At 32.7% G+C, this 18257-nt stretch overlaps 1 protein-coding gene across 3 annotated transcripts in view; it reads left to right on the plus strand.

Moving 5' to 3' along the window:
• Positions 1 to 18257, plus strand: part of RELCH (RAB11 binding and LisH domain, coiled-coil and HEAT repeat containing) — a 122774-nt gene that overhangs the window by 93388 nt on the left and 11129 nt on the right. The window contains exons 23-27 of one of the 3 annotated variants that reach the window (XM_081251871.1): positions 4862 to 4944; positions 5151 to 5214; positions 6666 to 6804; positions 10519 to 10635; positions 14379 to 14467. In XM_081251871.1, coding sequence (XP_081107997.1) covers positions 4862 to 4944; positions 5151 to 5214; positions 6666 to 6804; positions 10519 to 10635; positions 14379 to 14467 — 492 coding nt within the window. Of the gene's footprint in view, positions 1 to 2238; positions 2324 to 4269; positions 4353 to 4861; positions 4945 to 5150; positions 5215 to 6665; positions 6805 to 10518; positions 10636 to 14378; positions 14468 to 18257 lie in introns of those variants that run through there. The other 2 variants (XM_081251870.1, XM_081251872.1) reach the window with 2 other exon arrangements.

An 18257-nucleotide genomic window follows, 5' to 3' on the forward strand; every position in this document is an offset into this window, starting at 1 on the left:
AGGCTTTTCATACTATGGTATATTGATGTGTATTTTATGCACTGAAGAGTATCTAGTTGTGTACTGTGTGATGGGGCAGAAATTTAGCTTTGGTACATTGCAGATTATTTCCTAGCCTTATTGGTTCCTTGAATGTTATTGTATTATCATTTCCATTTCTCAGAATTTCTTTTAAATCTTATTTTAATTTCCATCCTATGTAAATCTTCCTGGCTATACTTTCTATTTACTGAGGCACACAGCTATTAAAATAAAGTAAAACAATATAAGATATCTTTAAAGTTATAACATATAGTTGGATTCATGAGTAAAATATAGTTGGATTCAATACTTGAAATTATGGAAATATTTATTTTACTGATTATTCCTACTTCATTATTCCCTCACCTTTCATATCTGGAATAACAACATCTCTATACATTAATTGCCCATAGACTTATAAGACAGAAGAGACTTCATATAATTTAACTAGATTTTCTTAAATTGCCACCTACCCAAGTTTAGTATGAAAATTGGAATACCTATCTTTTTATCCATCATAGAGGAAATTATGTTAGCCTAGCATACATATATATATGTTTCTAGAACTTGAATTTGAGCACTAAAAATGGTTTAGGGTGTTATTTACTGTTCTTGAGTCTTCTCTTAGAGCCATACTGGCTGGGTTCAGTGTCTTGTCTCTGCCACTTAATGCCCGTTTCAAACTTCTCCGTGCCTTAGCTTTCTCATCTATAATGTAAGTGAAGATGATAATAATAAGTATCCATCTCAAAGGATTTTTGTTAATATTAAATGAATTAATACTTCTAAGGTCTTAAAACAGTATCTGGCACATAATAATAAGAGCTTAATAAATGTTAACTATCATTATGATTACTGTTTTTTTAATATGCTGTTACTTCACAAAATAAAATAATAGTTTAGGAAAAGTATACTTATCCAAACTAAAATTGTCCTTAATACACATGTGATTTTAAAATATCTTAAAGCACTTATTTTCATAAGAATTAGACAGTTCAATTTTTCCTGAATTTCAGAATTTTTACATAATTTAAGATAAATTGCAATCTAAAGGATAGAGCACTGACAGATTCGAAATATATACCTTCTAAAACTCTTAAATATATAAAATAGATTTGTGGAATCTAAAGAAAATTCCATCCTTATGAGGAGGTTGAAAATCCTCTGAACATGTTATTCCCACGATTATACATATTTGATCAAAAAAAAAATCACATGTTCTTTGTCAAGATAAATTCCAAATTAAAAATTCAGTTAGATGTCTAGCATAAGTGCCTTCTGGGTATAAATAATTTTTTATTATTCAATATGCTGAAAAATAATTATTACCATGAAAGAAAAAAGTTTTTCTTTAGCCTCCTTTCCCCCACCAAAAGAAAAAAGTATCCTATTTCTTTAATGTACTCACTTAATAGGATTTTTTCTAAGACCATAACAGCTATTTCTTTCTCTTAAACCATTTATTTCTAAAATGTATGTATATATTGGTGAAGCATACAATATAAATGAAAATAAAGAAAATGAAGCATCCTCCCTTTTTACTTGTTTCTGTGGGGTTTTTTCTGCCTTATTTCTTACATGTGGTTTTTGTCTGGTTTTGGTTTCTATGTCTGCTGTCAGTGCTTGTTGGAAACTATACCTATGCTTAAGCAGTTTTCAGTGTTCTCTCAGGTTGATTATGAGTTTCTGAGTCTAATCTGAGAGACTTATTTTAATGATTTTTCAGGTTCATTTATGATAAAAAAAATTTTACTGAGCATGTCGGTAAAAGTCATTAGTAGGAAAAATTAGAGTTACTTTTTTGTCAGTGAGGCTTATTTTGAATAATATTGTATTAAAAGAATAATTATTTCATAAGATTTCTTTTGATACTAATACTTTATAATTTACAGTTATGCCTGCTTCCCCCACCCCCAAAATGAGTTAATTTGAAATAAAAACATAAAAAACAGGTCACTTAAAATTTTTAATTTTTTTAACGTGAGACCAGAAACTACTGAGAAGAAAGCAATAAATGGATATACCAGGAACATAATATGAGATACTTAGTGAAATTGAACACTAAATTTAGCTCTGAGTTTTCAGACAGCAGGGCAAACAGGGGAAATCCAATCAGTCATATTATTCTCATTGTTAAATAAGAGACAGTATATTCTTGATGTAACAAATTATTATTGAAATTGATTTATAAAAGAGACTTTATTATGTGACTTCCAGTGTGACATAATGGATTTCCCAAACGATGCAGAAAAGAACTTCATATAATGATTTCTTACATCAATCATAAGGAGATAAATCAGGTAACATTAAGACCACAACTCAAAGAAGGCGTGGGCTTTTAAGACAAATGTGACTGAGTCCATTTTCTTGCTCTACCTCTTTTGGGCTCTAAAACCCTGGGCAAGTTATTTAACTTCTCTCAGGCTCAGTTTCTTCATCTGTTAAAACATTAATAATAATAATACTTACCTCATCATGTTTAAAAATCAAATGATAAAGTGTGTCTAAAATGTGTAATAATTAATAGCTCTTAAATTTTGCTTTCTGATTTTCCAGCTTATTAAATTAAACCTAAAAACTCCAGTGCAATGAAAAATTAACTTGCCCCCTGGATTATCCCTTTTTTTTTTTTTTAATGCTTTTTGGCTGGCACAAGATAGACATTTCAAGATACACTTTACTAATTCGAATCTAAGCTACCTTATTTATAAAATGATACAGAGAAGAAAGTTGTATTTAATGTATTTGAACTTCTTCCCCCTATTTCTTTCTACCTGACATCTGTAATGTTTAAGGTAGTAACAGAAGTTCTTTTGTCATTTTATTCCTGCCTAAATTATCCATGGTTCTGTTGAAATAAAAATTATTTCAGAATACTGAAGTAGATTCTAAAGTGTATCAGTTGTTAAATGGTAACAGATAATTGTAAAATTAAAAATCTCTGAAAAAGGGAGCTCTGCTCTCTGATGTGCTATGTAGGAGGAATAGTTAACCCAACACAGTGTTGCGTTTTTGTTACTAAAAATTCCACAGCATCTTCCATCTTCCATGAGGACTAGTTCCATTACAAGGTGAAGAGATTGATTAGCATTTAGGATTAATTTGTGTTTACATTCTGAAATAGAGAATGTAGGATTAGGATGTTACCCTTTTCTGTTGAACTCATAAAATTCCGTGATTTTTATAAAAACAACACGTACAGCTCAATATTGTCCTCTTGTTCTGCGATTTAGGGTTGGTTGCAAATGAATTGTTTTCATGATTAGATTATAGAAATAGGTCTAATTGTGCTCATTGTATTTTTTTATTTGAGCTTTTAGAGAAATGCAAAACAAAGAACTATTTTTAAACATTAACTAACTACTTGGACGAGACAAAAACATTTTTTAATTAATAATTTCTTTTTCTAAATATATCACAAATCTTATGTCCTTTGAGTAGTCATAATAATTCAACTTGCATTTCTTGAATGCCTAGTCTTTGTCAGACACAATATTTAAGTATATTATTTGTAGTTAGTAGCACAATGATCCTTTAAGGTAGATGATAGTGTCACCATTTTCAGATGAGAAAACTGAGTTTCAAGGGATTATGTAATATATCTAAGGCCACATGACCAATAAGTGGAGAGCTAGAATCTGAACCCAGGTCTGATTCCCACATGAAATAAGTACTTTCCACTAGGCTGCATTATATCTCTGTACCTCAAGAAATAAAGCTACGTGATGTAAAAGATTGGGAATTTTTGTATGTGATTTTTAAATTTACTTGCGTTAGAACAATCAGAAGCAGTTTAGTGGTGGCTGCTAGCCATTTGAGTTTGGTTTAAAAACAGTCCAGTTTGTACCTTGTTGGTCATAACAAAATTATATCAGATTTATTTAAAGAATTTAACCATAGAACCCAGTATGTCTTCTTTTTAATTTCTTTAAAAAAAAAAAAAAAGGTAAAGCTTTCTTTTAAATTGAACATGGAAATTGCATAGACTATTTGACCAAAAGTACAAACTGCCATTGAATTGGTAACAAACTGTTTTCAGGGACTGCTAGGCTGTGTAAGCTTTACTTTTCTCTTAAGCATTCTCTGCCTTTATAAAGCACTCTAGTAGCAATATTTGCTTAGCTTCTAATTTTGGTTTTGCTTTTGTGTTTTCTCTCTTTCTCTTGGTTGTACCTTTCTTCTTCCTGTGGCATTGTGTTTGCTCTTTCCATGCATCACCTGTGAATACCCCCTGCGCTGACCAATCAGCTGTTGGTGAAGGGGGTGAATGAAACTCTTGTAGCTCAGAGGGTTGTTCCTGCTCTCATAACTCTCTCCAGTGACCCTGAAATGTAAGTGTCGTTCCTGCCTTTTACATTCAGCATCCCTTTCAAAATGCGCCTGTCAAGAAATAACCATCAGCTTTTAAATTCACTGAAGACTAGATTTAGCTCTTTAAAATAATAATATTGGATTATGCTTACTTGATTTTAAACTTTATTATACTACTATTCATGTATTTTTTTAAGTCAACCTTCACAGTAAGCCTAATGACAAGGCCATATATTGAAAAGAATATATTAGTAGTATTTATTAATCCTCAATAAACACTTCCAAAACTTAAAACATGCTGATGGACTATTTCTTCCAAGCCAAGAAGGGATGCTCTGCTAATCTCACTAACATGTTGTTACCAGTAAGTATAGTGGCATGAACCAGAGGCTTAACATTTTAATGTCTCGTGTGGGTGACTAAACCAAGAAAGGCCAATGAGTCTGCCTGCCCATCCTCAGTCACAGCTAACCCAGTTCTCATTCCAGTTTACCAAACCATTTTTTATTGCATGTTGACTGGTTTACAGCTGACTCTTCGAGGCATGAGTGAAGCGTTAGTTGACAAGCGGGTTGCTCCGGCCCTTGTTACCTTGTCCAGTGATCCTGAATTGTGAGTTTCACAGACTGCGACCTTAAGTTATCCTGTCTGTCTTTTTGAGCATTCTTCTTGGTCTGCTTTTTTTAAAATTTAATTTGTCATTGCTAGAGACTAATACAGTATATTTACCTTGTACTTACTTTGATATATATTTTTAATAATAATCAGTTTTTCATCTCAAAGAAAGTTTCAGTTTCTTTCTTCTTTAATTTTAACAGCTCTGTCAGGATTGCCACAATTCCAGCCTTTGGCACTATTATGGAAACAGTTATTCAAAGAGAGGTAGGAAAAGACTGGAATTTATTTAATCTATGTACTGTTGAGGTGATGATAACACATTACTATACATGTACCCAGTAGCATCATACCCTTCATTTTATTTCTTAGTTACTTATGGGCCAGAAGAGGATCTCAGTATTTGAAAATATGATAGCCTACCAAAAGTATATTTTCATATGCTAAGGCAATCTCTAGTCTTTCTTCTCAACTAGAAAATTAAGTATAAGCCAACTCTCGGATGTTCTATTTTAAGTCTATCTGGATATTGCAGTTTTGAATAATCCTTCAAAGCAGATTTAGCTCCAAAGGCTTCTGTTATCCAGTAGACTTCTGGATAGTCTACATAAATTCCCAATTGCCAGCTTGTACAGATTTGAAGACAGGTTGTCTCAGTTTCACAAACGGAGGCTAGAGGGTACCTGTGTTCTTGTAACTGTCATTGATAATCAAGCTGCAAGTCATGTCGTAGACTGGTATCATCCTTTTGTAGCACACATCACTGTGACAACCCTCTGTCACGCCTGCTTCAGGAGATTACCAAAGTCTTCCTCCCTAAATATGTATTTTGATTCAGAAACTTGTGATTTAATTTTCAGTTTGTTAGGTTCTATCTGCAACATTAACTATAAGACACTTCTCAAAATTAGTTATCAGAATTTTATTCTTTATTATCAAATTGGACATGTCCTTACACAATAAAAAACCCTATACATTAGAAAGTAAATTATTTGTGGGCATATCACTTAGCCACTTAAATGGAAAACAAGGTTTTCCATCTCATAGACATTTAACCAAAAAAAAATTTTTATATATATATATATATATATATATATATATATATATATATATATATATATATATATATATTAAACTGTTCTGCAAAATTTTTTTGTCATATAGATTTTTTTTATAACAAAAATTAAACAACCATGTTAGTTGTGGGAAAAAATGTTTTCCGTTTTTTCACTTATATATTTCCCCGGTGGAGCAAAATAAAAAAACACATTGTTCTGCAAAGCTTGCAGTCTTGGCAGAATTTCAACATGTTCTTAAATCCCAAAATAAAAATGTCTTTTAGGGAAATATGAGTAAGATGTAAGTCATTAATGACTCATTGCTTTCAGAAGGTGAATAAGTGGGTAACTTACACTCTGATTTGTTTTAAGAATTATAATTTAGATACAAAATCATCAAAACTCTATCTTTATCCCTAAATATTGTGGGGTCTTTTCTACAGTTTGTCAGGGAATATTTGTGTTTTTAAAAAACAAAAAATGAATTAACAAGCATAAACAAAAATTTAAGATCTTTTCTGAGCCAAAAGACTAAATAAGTACTTATTTAATTCCAAATTTCTACTATTATGTTGATATAAGTCATTTGAATCCAGTGATGCAAGCCATGTTTAGTGTGTTTCCTTCTCTCAATTTGACTGTATAATATTCAATTTTAAGTTGCTGGAAAGAGTGAAAATGCAGTTGGCTTCTTTCCTGGAAGATCCTCAATATCAAGACCAGTATTCTTTGCATACAGAAATCATAAAAACATTTGGTAGAGTTGGGCCCAATGCAGAACCAAGGTTCCGAGATGAGTGTAAGTTGCATTTTTTTTTTACCATTTTTCCTGAATTGTAAGAGCAAGACCATAAGCTTCACTGAGGATTTGTCATGTGTTACATGACACCTTTCTACACCTTATCTTTCATATACAGAAAGCTGAAAGTGAAACAAGTTTGTTATTGTGGATTGATCGGTATTGCTATTAACTGCTATTAAATGGCTTCTTATACTATATAGTGATTGCTGTAGACATATGAAAAGTAACTCATAAATAATTTCAAGTTATTTTTAAAACAATTCTTACTTAATTTCAAAATACTGTGCTCATTATATTTAGAGCTTATTATTTAATTCTTATTTCTAAGGAAATTTTTATGCTTTTCTAGACATGTTCTTATGAAAGATACATTTCTTCCACTTAGCATGCCATTCCACTATTTTGTTTTAAATCATGGCTTGTTGATCTGCTAAATAATCTGCATGATGATCTGCTAAAGCGTTTTCTCCAGTTTCTGTAGTATCACTTTTTACTTTATGACAACAATTTCTTTGGGTGGCATCAAAGCATCCAGTAATTATTACTCCAAAAGCATGACAGTTATCACTGTTATACCTTAGTCCTTTTATTTTTAGCAATTTGACGTGCTCTTGGAAAGTCCGCAAGTTTGGCTTCTTACATCAGTTTGGTTTCCATACAAAATTGGATTCTCCCATAGACTAGTTATTGCATATCTAACCTGGTATTTTTAAGATGAACAACAAAGATATTGTCAGGATTTGGACTGCAGTGTCCAAAAGGTCTGTTGAGGGCATGAACACATGTTGAGCTACAGAAACAACCACAAGGTTATTTTTCAATGGGTAATAGTGTTGGTAGCATGAGGAGAAAATAACAGTATTTCACAATCAGTTAACAGAAAAAGGTTTAGTATTTTAATTAGCATTAGGGATAGTTCCTCATCATAGTAACGTCAGATTTACAGGTGACCCTCTACAGGTGCTTTGACTAACTTTTTTGAGGCTGTCTGTAATTGCTCTGAAACAAGGAGAATAAGTCTTGGCTGTTGGATCAAGGAATAGGCTGAATAGGCAATGGGTCTTTGGTGGGTGCCATGTTGTTGAGTTAGTAACTGTCTAGAATATGATCTAACCTTTTTGTGTACACTCAAAAGAAAGATTTATGCATCACATAGAAAAGAGAAATATTCTTTTCATAATGGTCCCAAAATAACAATTAAAGATTGGCTTGAGAAAAAATTGAGAATAGCAGTTTCCACTGCTTGAATAGGTGTAGTAAACCATTATCCCTGAAGCCTTCAACTTACTGTATACCCACAGTATGTCTTATACAATCTTCCTTCACATTCTGGCACAACGAGACTTTTTTTTTTTTTAAGACAAAAAAATTTTTTTTCTTCTGTATTTACTACTCAGTCAGTTGGCTTCTCTTTTGCTTTAAAACTTTACCCTGAGGAATTTAATGTCCTATATTAATAAGATTAATGGTAGATGAAGTAGAACCCGTATTGACAAGGATGCTATATTGTTATCCATCTGTATTTATAGACAGTTCCTGTTAGGAGTTTAGAGAAAGAACGAAGAATTGCTGGGTGGTAATGTCTTCCTTGGAGTGGCATTTTTGGATATTTTTCCCTCTATTTCTTAGAGAATAGAAGACATTGGTTCTTCCAGTGGCCCTTTTTCTCTCCCAACTCTTAGTTATTATAGGACCTTTTGGTCCTTATTTTATCTCAGAGGCCATTTGTTTTATTCAGAACATGATACAGTTTTGTTTATTTGTTTTCTACTTTTTTAACTTTATAAGGCTCTCTGAAAATGTTCAGTCATACCTTGCAGATTTTCTAACATGGAAGTTTTACATTTCCAGATCATTTTTTTTCAAAGTTCCTTATTTTAGATCTAAGCCCATTTACAAAAAGAGAGGACAAGATTTCCTTCACTTTCACTATTGGATCTACCCCAGAATATTCTTTGAAAGTTTACAAAAATCTATTTTTATAAAGTTTCCTATTGATTTATCTTTATTTTGTTCACAGTTTTGAATCTTTGTCCAACCTGCCCTTAAGTGAAAGGCTTCAGAAGTGCCCTTATGTTGTGTATTTCCTATTTTCCTTGCCCACCGAAGGTCAATTGTAGAATTACTCACATCTAGGTTATTAAATCTTTTAACCATTTATCTCCATCTGAGGGGTTAACAGTTAAATGAATTAATTGGTACAGATGCGGTAGCCCAGGACAATACATATATAATGAAATGTTGAATTCTTTAGTAAACTTCTATCTTCTGAGATTTAGCAAGATCCTTAATTGTAGCCTTTAACTGTCTGTAGACTAGAGTTTAAAGTAACTTGTATAGGTTTGTTTTCTAGTTAAGCAGTTTTACAGGGATCTTATGTAGTGTGGTTGTTGAGTTTCTGAGGAAAACACTGAGGAAAGGATTGCTTGTGTAGGAAATCAGGGAATGAGCGGAATGAATAGAGGCCACATGTTTATAGATAAAGTAGTGCAAGGAAGGTCAGTTTCAAAATGTTTGGGCAGAAATGAAATAGAGAATCTTTGAGAGACTGTCTCAGAGCCACCATTTTGTTGAGGCCTCAGCATGCCAGTTAATGAATCAGAGTTTCAGTGAATTCATTGGGAATTCAATGAATATTTGGAGTTTTTTTGTCTTCTTATTTTTTCTAGAGCACCTCTGAAGTATGTTGTTATTAATTTTGATAAGTCAAAAAGTCCCCTAAAAATGGCCATTGTTGTCCTAAGTTTGTGTGGGGTTTTTTACCGTTTACTAAGGTGCATAAAAGTTGTAATTATAGTACTGGTTTATTGAGGAAGCAAGAGATTTTTCTAGAAGGAGATTGTGGCTTTAACATATACAAGCTCAAGGTAAACATGAACGAAGTCACTACAGTTGGTCAGAAGTATGTGCTTATGAACCATGTTTTGGGTCCCCCAACTAAGCAGGGACTAGAATGGGACCATGTGATCAACAATTTGATAATCACTTACCCTGGAGCCATTTCTGCAAGGGACCCTGGTTTTAGTGGAAAATGGTATTTAGAGAACACAATCTTAGGCAGTAGGAGTGCTCAGTGCTACTGAAATGGTTACTGTTTCTTGGGCCACCACTTTTATTTTAGCAATGTGTTGTCTGTATTTTTGAAATTTTACACTATTCATTGAGATATAAGATATTAAGCCCATTAGGTGACTTGAAAACTCAACCACCAGTGCTATTTGACACTGGTCTTTGCTAAGAATTTGAGAAACTAAAGCTAATAATAGTTTCGTGAAGTAGTGAAATAATTTGATATTGAAAAAGAATCAGTATACTGTATTTATCTTTTTAATAACAACAGTAATACAAGATTTATATAAACTTATTTATAAAGATGATAATAACACAAGAGGTAGGTTGTTTACATTTGTTTATTTGGCTTTCATTTTTCAAATTGGGAAACTGAATTGCAGTGAAGCCAAATGACCTGTATACATCCTCATAATTAGGTTATAATGGCATGCTATAATCTATTTCTCCCAAATTCTAGATCACTCTTTATTCTGAAAAACATGCTTTCTTCCCTAGTACGAAAAAGCAAGTATGGGATGTGGGTAAGCTTTCGAAATCATCCAGAATTAAAATAAAATTTTATAAAATAAAATGAAAAATTATTTTTAATATATAAGCATGTTTTAGATTAAAATTAATAATTTCTTTTTCTTTTTTCAGTTGTTATACCACATTTGCATAAGTTAGCCTTGGTGAACAACTTACAAATTGTGGATTCTAAAAGACTGGATATTGCTACCCATCTTTTTGAAGCCTACAGTGCACTTTCCTGTTGTTGTATCCTTGCTTTATTAATGTATATCTATATTTAATAATCAATCTTACAGTGAACCTCAGTTGTTAAAGATGGAGAAGTAGAATTTTTTTCTTCAACTTAACTAAGAAGTAGTTAAGTAGAAGATTAAAAATTTGAGTTGACTTGCCCCATAAGATGGCTCCTTATTCTAGCCATCTCATAATTTTAAAAGATAACTTTAAGTCTTCTGTGTTTATATGTTCCATAGTTTTGAAAACATTGACTAAAATTTTATCTATGTTAATCAGCTATATAACTAAGCAAGCAATGAGTTACAACTGAGGCTTCTGTTAATCAAAAGGAATCCTTGTATGTGTCCTGGCATTCATTTTTAATGAATGTTTAACCGTCTTTATGATCCTGTGAATATCTCTTGGAGAGATATCACTCATTAAAAAAAATACAGGGACACCGTGGTTAATCATTTGCAGTGATGGTAGAACTGGAGGAAAGCTCAGAGATCATCTAACCCATGTCAACCACTACATTTTATAAATGACTAAACTAAAACTTAACGACATTAGTGACTTCTGTTTTTTATAATTAAAAGCAAAACTGTGACTAGAACGGTGAACTTTAGCTATCCTGTTAAATGTTCTCTTTAATATCCTTGGCCTAGTAAAATAAAAGTAAGAAGGAAGTAAAGATAAAGATGGGCAGAATAAACTCTAGCTTTTAGGCTCTCCCATTAAAAGCCAGAATATTTCAAGAAAGGGGGAAATAAGAGATTGAAAAATGAGTGAATGGCTGAACACTTGAATATAACCGTAAAAATATGTGCTAGACAACATAATCAGAGAATTATGATTTTGACAGAAAAAAAATGATGGTAGAGAAAGAAATGCAGAGCTGTCTATTAAGGAACTATTTGTCCTTTTAGAAATGTTAAAACTTGAAGTTCGATGTGTGGTTGAGAGCATTTCATTTTGGGACTCTGCTACAAATTGCCTATTCATGTGGCTGATATAAGCCACTTTCTTATACTATAGATCATAAAGTGGGCAGAGATACCATATTTTGATAATTTTGCCTCAACTAACCATATACCTTCTATAAGTTTAATTCCACTAAAAGCAGAACTTACTATCATTCCTGATTTATCTTGTTGGCATTTTCAACTTAGAGAAGATAGAGGAAGCAAAAAGAGGAAGTGATAATTCTGAATTAGCAAGAAAGGACTCTTTAGTAATGGAGAAGTGACAGGACCTTTACAAGAAAGTAATAATGGCATGTCAGAGTTTGGCATGTCAAAGAAAGAAAACATTGATACGCTTATACCTATTCCCTAAACTTTGCGAAAGTAAATGTTTACAAACTTAAGTGAAGAGTTGTGTGTAATTTTATATGGCAGAGTTTCTAAAGGAATATGCGTCAAGGAAAATGAGAAAGTCAAAAGATTAAAAATTTTAGCTCTGTTAACCTAATTTTCAAATGGACTAAGCAGTGGTTTCTGAAGAGCATAGAAGTCTGTATAGAAGGAATATTATTGTGTATTTAGGTATGTACAGAATATTACTAGAGAAAATACAGTAAAAAGTCTTTATAACAGCACAGTAAGGGGAAGAACCATCTTAACAATAGACCCTGTTCATGTACTAAAAGCGTTAGTTCTCCATGAGTCAGAACTTGTACTTGTGTCAACAGGGTGGTTATGGCCACTAATAAAATCACATTGTCCATATCTGTTCTGCTGTTCTGTTGAATTACGAGCTGATAGAACACAAGAGTATTCCTTTCAGCACGACATCGTATTTCAACAGGAACATAGGAAATCTATGTAATTTAACATTTGGCATGGTATTAAGTCAAGAAATCATGTTTAAGAAAAATCTGAAGGAATTTAGAAATGTTTAGCCTGGAAAAGATGGTTTAGGGATGAAAAGATAATTTGAGAATTATTTTAAAGGTTGTTATATAGAAAAAAGGTTAGGCACGCTTGTGTAACTAAAGTGCAGAGCAAAAACACTAACAAGCAGAGGTCATGGAGAGGCCTACTGTGTTTATAAGAAAAACTTTCAAATTGAGCTCTCTAAAAATGCAATGATCTGTCTTACAAAACTGAATGTCCTGTCATTGTTAGCAGTCAGAGGCTTTATGACCACCATTCACAGATGAGGTAGAGGTGACTCCTAACATCAGTTAGGACTAAATGATCTCTAAGTTTCCATCCCCTAAGAAAGATTGTGGGGTTCCATGGGGGAAAAGGACCAAACAGTGGGTAGAGAGAGAGGAGAAGGAAAGTGTCTTCCCTCTTACCTCCAAGTAAGGCCATTTTCAGTTTTTCAATCCATGCCCAGATTTCTCTAGATCAGAGACCTTTCTCTAATCCAAAGGTCACTCACAGATATATCTAGGTGATACTTTTCCTATACCCAGAAAATAAAACTACATAGCCATTAGGTTGTAGAACTTTGTACATCTATAGGGATTTGGTTCAACCAAATGATGTCTATATTTTTATAACTGCCTATTTATAAGTCACTCAATTATAGGAGTTTTATTTACAAATACTGTTTATTTATAACTATATTTTTAAGGCAATAGTTATATGGATTTTTTTACTTAATATAATTTATTATTTTTTTCAAAAGGACTAACTCATCTTTATAAAGGAACTCATTTACTGGCGTTTTTCACTTTAATATGGTATAATATTAAATAAGAAATATTTTTAGATGGCTCACAACTATAATAGGTGAGTGTCAGAAGCGATGTGGATAAACAAGGTGAATTGTTTGAGAAATGCATCTGCTTTCCTGACTCCTTTCAATGTCATATAATCAACTAAAACTCATATGACTAGGAAATATAAGTAGTACTAAACTTATTACAGCAAAAGCTCTCTTGCCCAATTCAATGAGGACCAGTGTGGGTCAGTATAACAGAATGGTTAAAGTAAGAAATCAGGAAAATGGTGTATACCTAAGATAACTTCTTTTAACTTAAACACATAAATGTAATTTCTTTTACCAATCTTTTGATGTAGGACTGAGGCATTTCTTTTGTGTGTCTGCTGATTAGAATTAAATATCAGCTTTCTTAGGTGAACACATTCGTAATATAATTGTCTATGAATTTTAGCTTAAGTTTCTTTAAAGAGAATCCAGAAACATTTCTGATACTGGGTACTGAATTTTTCTAGATTTTTATATTTTTCTTTATATTTAAATATGTATCTATTTACAGTTGTCTTATATACATAATTAAGCAGCAATTTTTTAAAACATCTTTATTGGAGTACAATTGCTTTACAATGTTGTGTTAGTTTCTGCTGTTTAACAAAGTGAATCAGCTATATGTATCCAAGCAGCAGTGTTTTAAGCAATTGGCCTTTATCAATTTTTTCTGAAACTTTCAACTTAGTTGTCATGGAAACATTAATTTTTTTACTTTTCATACTCATTTAAACATCCAATTAAATTTCATGATTTAATTTTCACCCTTATTATTTCATATGTTTACATACCATGTAATTAAATTATGTGCTGTTATAATAATCAATGCCACTGACATAAAGAGATTTGTGGGAATAAACACAGTTGCCTCTTGACAAGTAACTAACTCAACAAATACAGATCGTGCTTGACGGAAGCCTGTTTGCTCTAAGTGATCAGCATGCCATAGGCAGCATTTAAGAGATCTGCTTCTTCTATATTCTTCTGTTGTTCTGTTGGATATACCAGTTTGTTTTTTTTTAAAATCTCCTTAACTACCTCATCTCAAGTCATTTCAGAGGATTTAATGGTTAATCACTTCTTACCTGGTCTCAGATGTTTACGAATTGACATGGAACATCTTTCTCCAGAGCATGAGGTAAGCTACTATCATGATTAAGCCACTGTGATTATCAGTGCCATGTTCATGTGTTTTAATATCTCCTATATAGACTCTCATTCCTCTCCATATGAGGTGTGATTATGATACGCTGTGCCTAATTTTTTAAAGTCTAGTTCAGTGTCATTTTATGGATTTATTTACTAGCTATGAGATCTTAAGCCACTCCTTCAACATGTTTGAGCTTCTGTTTAATTCTCTAAAGTAGGAATAATGTACTGTCCTTCACTGAATATAATTAGAATTTAGTAAGAGAATGCATGTGAAATGCTTTTTATCTATAAAATGCTGTACAGTATTGTCTCTGACCATCAACTTTCTTAGAAGCAAAGTTTCTATTTTCTCTCTCCATTTCCTCATAACTCTTTTCATTCTATTTGTCTTCCTGTATTCTCCAAAACCCTGTTTGTCATTAATTTCCTATTCTAAATCTTCAACCTGTTTTTCTAGCAGCTTTTCTTTAACCTATTATTGTGTTTGACTCTTCCCTCCTAAACAAATCAAAACAAAAACAAAATCTTCCCTTCATCCCTCCCTCATATCTTTTTTTCCTCCCAGCAGTTTACACCCCCTCTCTCAGCTTTCACACTGTCTGTTGGTACGTCGTATTCATTACCATCACAGTAATCCAACAAAACTTCTGTCTCTACGATCACTACTGATCAAAGTGCTGCAGCGAAAGGACACTTTTCAGACCTGATAGGAGCATGCAGGAGTATGTAGCCTTTTCATCCATATCTTTGTCAACACTTGGTATTCTTAGACTTTTTGAATTCAGTAGATATAAAGTGGTATATCATTATGGTTTTCATTTGCATTTCCCTGATTATTGTCAAACTTGAGAATTCTTTGTATGTTCACTAACATCAAAGCCTTTTTAGGTTTTTTGCCCATTTTTCCCACTTTGGGTTGTCTTTTTTCCTATTATTTCCTTGGAAGTTTGTTATATAATTGGAATAACAGTATTCAGTCAGTTTTGTGTTTTATGAATATCTTTTTCCAATTTTTGATGTTTTTTCACATTTTTGGCCTGTTTGAACACTCATTTTTAATATTTTAATAGATCATTTCCATGACGTGATCTCCTATACTTCTAAAAATGTTTAAAGTTGTATTTTCACAATAAAATTCTTAATCCATCTAAAATTAGTTTTTATGTATGATGTGAGGTAGTGCTTAAGTTACATTTTTTTCTATATGGATAACCAGTTGTCCCATTATTGTTTATTGAACAGTGCATCACGTCTATACTGATTGGCAGTGCCACCTCTATCATAGATGATGTTTCCTTGCATGCATGTGTCTGTTATTAGGGAACATCCTTTTCCACTGGTCTCTTTCTCAATTATTGTAACATTGATACCCTGGCTTCATTACAGTTGCCTTGTTAAAAAGTCCTAAAATCTAATAGGGCAAGTCCAGCACCCTATCCTTTTTTAGAACTGTTCATGACCCTTAGCATTTTTATGTAAATTTTAGCATTATCTTATGAGACTCCAAGAAAGATCTCGTTGAGATTCTGATCGAAATTGAGTTGATTCTATAAATTAATTGGGAGAGACATCAACTTCATGATTTTGAGTCTTCCTATCCAGAACATACTGTATCTTATATTTATTTAGATCTCCTTTAATGTCTTTTAATAAAGTTTTATAACTTTGTTTGAAAAAACTGTCACTTTATATCTATAATGTTATAATGCTACCTTTTTTAGGATTATATGTTTTTTAACCCTTTCTTGCTGATGTATAGAAATAATATAACTTTTGTATGTTGAACTTATGTCTGGCCAACCTGAGAAACTTATTAATTCTAATGACAAAATGTCACTGGATTTTTTATAAGTTTCAAGTGTAGAAAAGTCACCTGTAAATAATAGATTCTTGTGTAATACTTTTATTTTTTTCCCTTTTCCTTACTGTAAGATCTATTATATTGCTACCCCTCTTTTACTTCTGATATCAATTTGTTTCTTGCTTTCTTTTTAAAATAGTTTTGATAGGGGTTTATCAATTTTATTAACCTTTTCAAATATTGAACTTTTGGCTGTTTTGACTCTTCTCTATGTGTTAGTTTCATTGATTTCTATTTTCATCTTTATTTCCTTCTGCTTTCTTTAGGTTTTTTTTTTCTGTTTTTCTAACTCCTTAAGGAGGAGGCTTAGATTATTTACTTGTTAACTTTTCTTCTTTTCCGATACATAAATTTAAGGCTCTAAGCGTTCCTTTAGCCACATCCCTTTTACTGCATTGTAGCTTTGTTATCATTTAGTTCAAATTAGATTCTCATTTCCATTATATTTTTATTGATCCATGGATTTTGTTTCATAAGGTAAAGGTAGTTAATTTTATGAGTCAGTTCTCTTATATTTGTATTAGCTTTTTGTAATCTGCTTGTTCTATCAGCTATTGAAAGACATGTTAAAATTATGATTGCGAGTTGCGCCTTTCTCCTTTCAGTTTTCTCAATTTTTGCTTTGTATATTTTATAGATTCCCTTTATCAGCCTGAGGAAGTTCGCTTTTTTTGCTAGTTGCTTGAGTATTTTTATCATGAAGGGGTGTTGAATATTGTCAAATGTGTCAGTTGAGATGATTACATGGTTGTGGTTTTTTATTCTCTTACAATGTTTTATATTAATGGATTTTTATATGTTAAAGCAACCTTTGCACTACTGCAATAAATCCCACTTGGTTATGGTATATAATTCCTTTTATATGAAGGTAGATTCAGTTTGCTAGTATTCTGTTCAGGATTTTTGCATCGAAAATGAAGGCTACTTGTAGAATAGAACAAATAAGAAGCCTTATTTTCACTACCTTCCATTAGTGTAGGGTGGGACGGAAAATAGGGGGAGTGGTTAAAAGTTTTTGAAAGGATCAGACTCCCAGATTCCCTTTTGAACCTTGGTGGAAGACTGGAGCTTTCCTTTCTAGACTTGAGATATCAGGCCTAGCTGAGAGCAGGAATAAGGTGCTATAATGAAAGGAGGGAAATTAAGTCAAAGGTATAGTTAGTCATTAGAAACCTCATTACCTTTCTTCTTCTTGGCTCCAGGAATGGGGTGGCAGCCAGAATTATATTGCAGGGAAAAAAAGATCGGCAGAAAGTTTGTGCCAGAGTCACCTTAAAGTGAATTTACTCATGCATGAAGAGATTCTAATCAACGTTTTAGTACCTCAGTCTTTAGTGGATATCCCAGGATCACCAACCATTTGAGAAAAGCCTCTGACATCAAAGACAGAGATGAAAACATACACACAAGAAAAAGGATACTGGAGGGAACAGACAATACAGGGAGCGGAAGAGAAAGTACAAAAACTCTCCCAAAAAAACACTGATGCAAAAGAAAATAGCCAAACAAACGAAATCTGTAATCTGTCAGATGAGAGAGTAGGAAAACATTAAAAAATCAAGAGTCTTTACCATAATCTGCAAGGCACTAGAGGACCCGGCTCCTTCCTCCTTACCTCCCGGGCCTCACCTTCTCCCTTCTCCCTTGCTCACTCTGCACCCACCACTCTGGCTTCCAGGCTTAGAATACAATAGACATACTCCCACCTAGAGTCTTTGCTCAGCCTCTAACCAGGGTCTCACACACTTACTCCTCATGTCCCTCAGGTTCTTGCTTAAATATCATCCTCTCCATGAAACCTGCTTAGAACACCTCCATGTAAATTGTAATATTCTTCACTTTGGCCTTCTATACCCCTTATCTCGCTCAGTGTTCTTTCCAAAGCCCTTATCACTTTGTAATATGCTATATGATT

This window comes from Mesoplodon bidens, assembly GCF_964165515.1.
Source record: "Mesoplodon bidens genome assembly, chromosome: 13".
Taxonomy (NCBI): Eukaryota; Metazoa; Chordata; class Mammalia; order Artiodactyla; family Ziphiidae; genus Mesoplodon; species Mesoplodon bidens.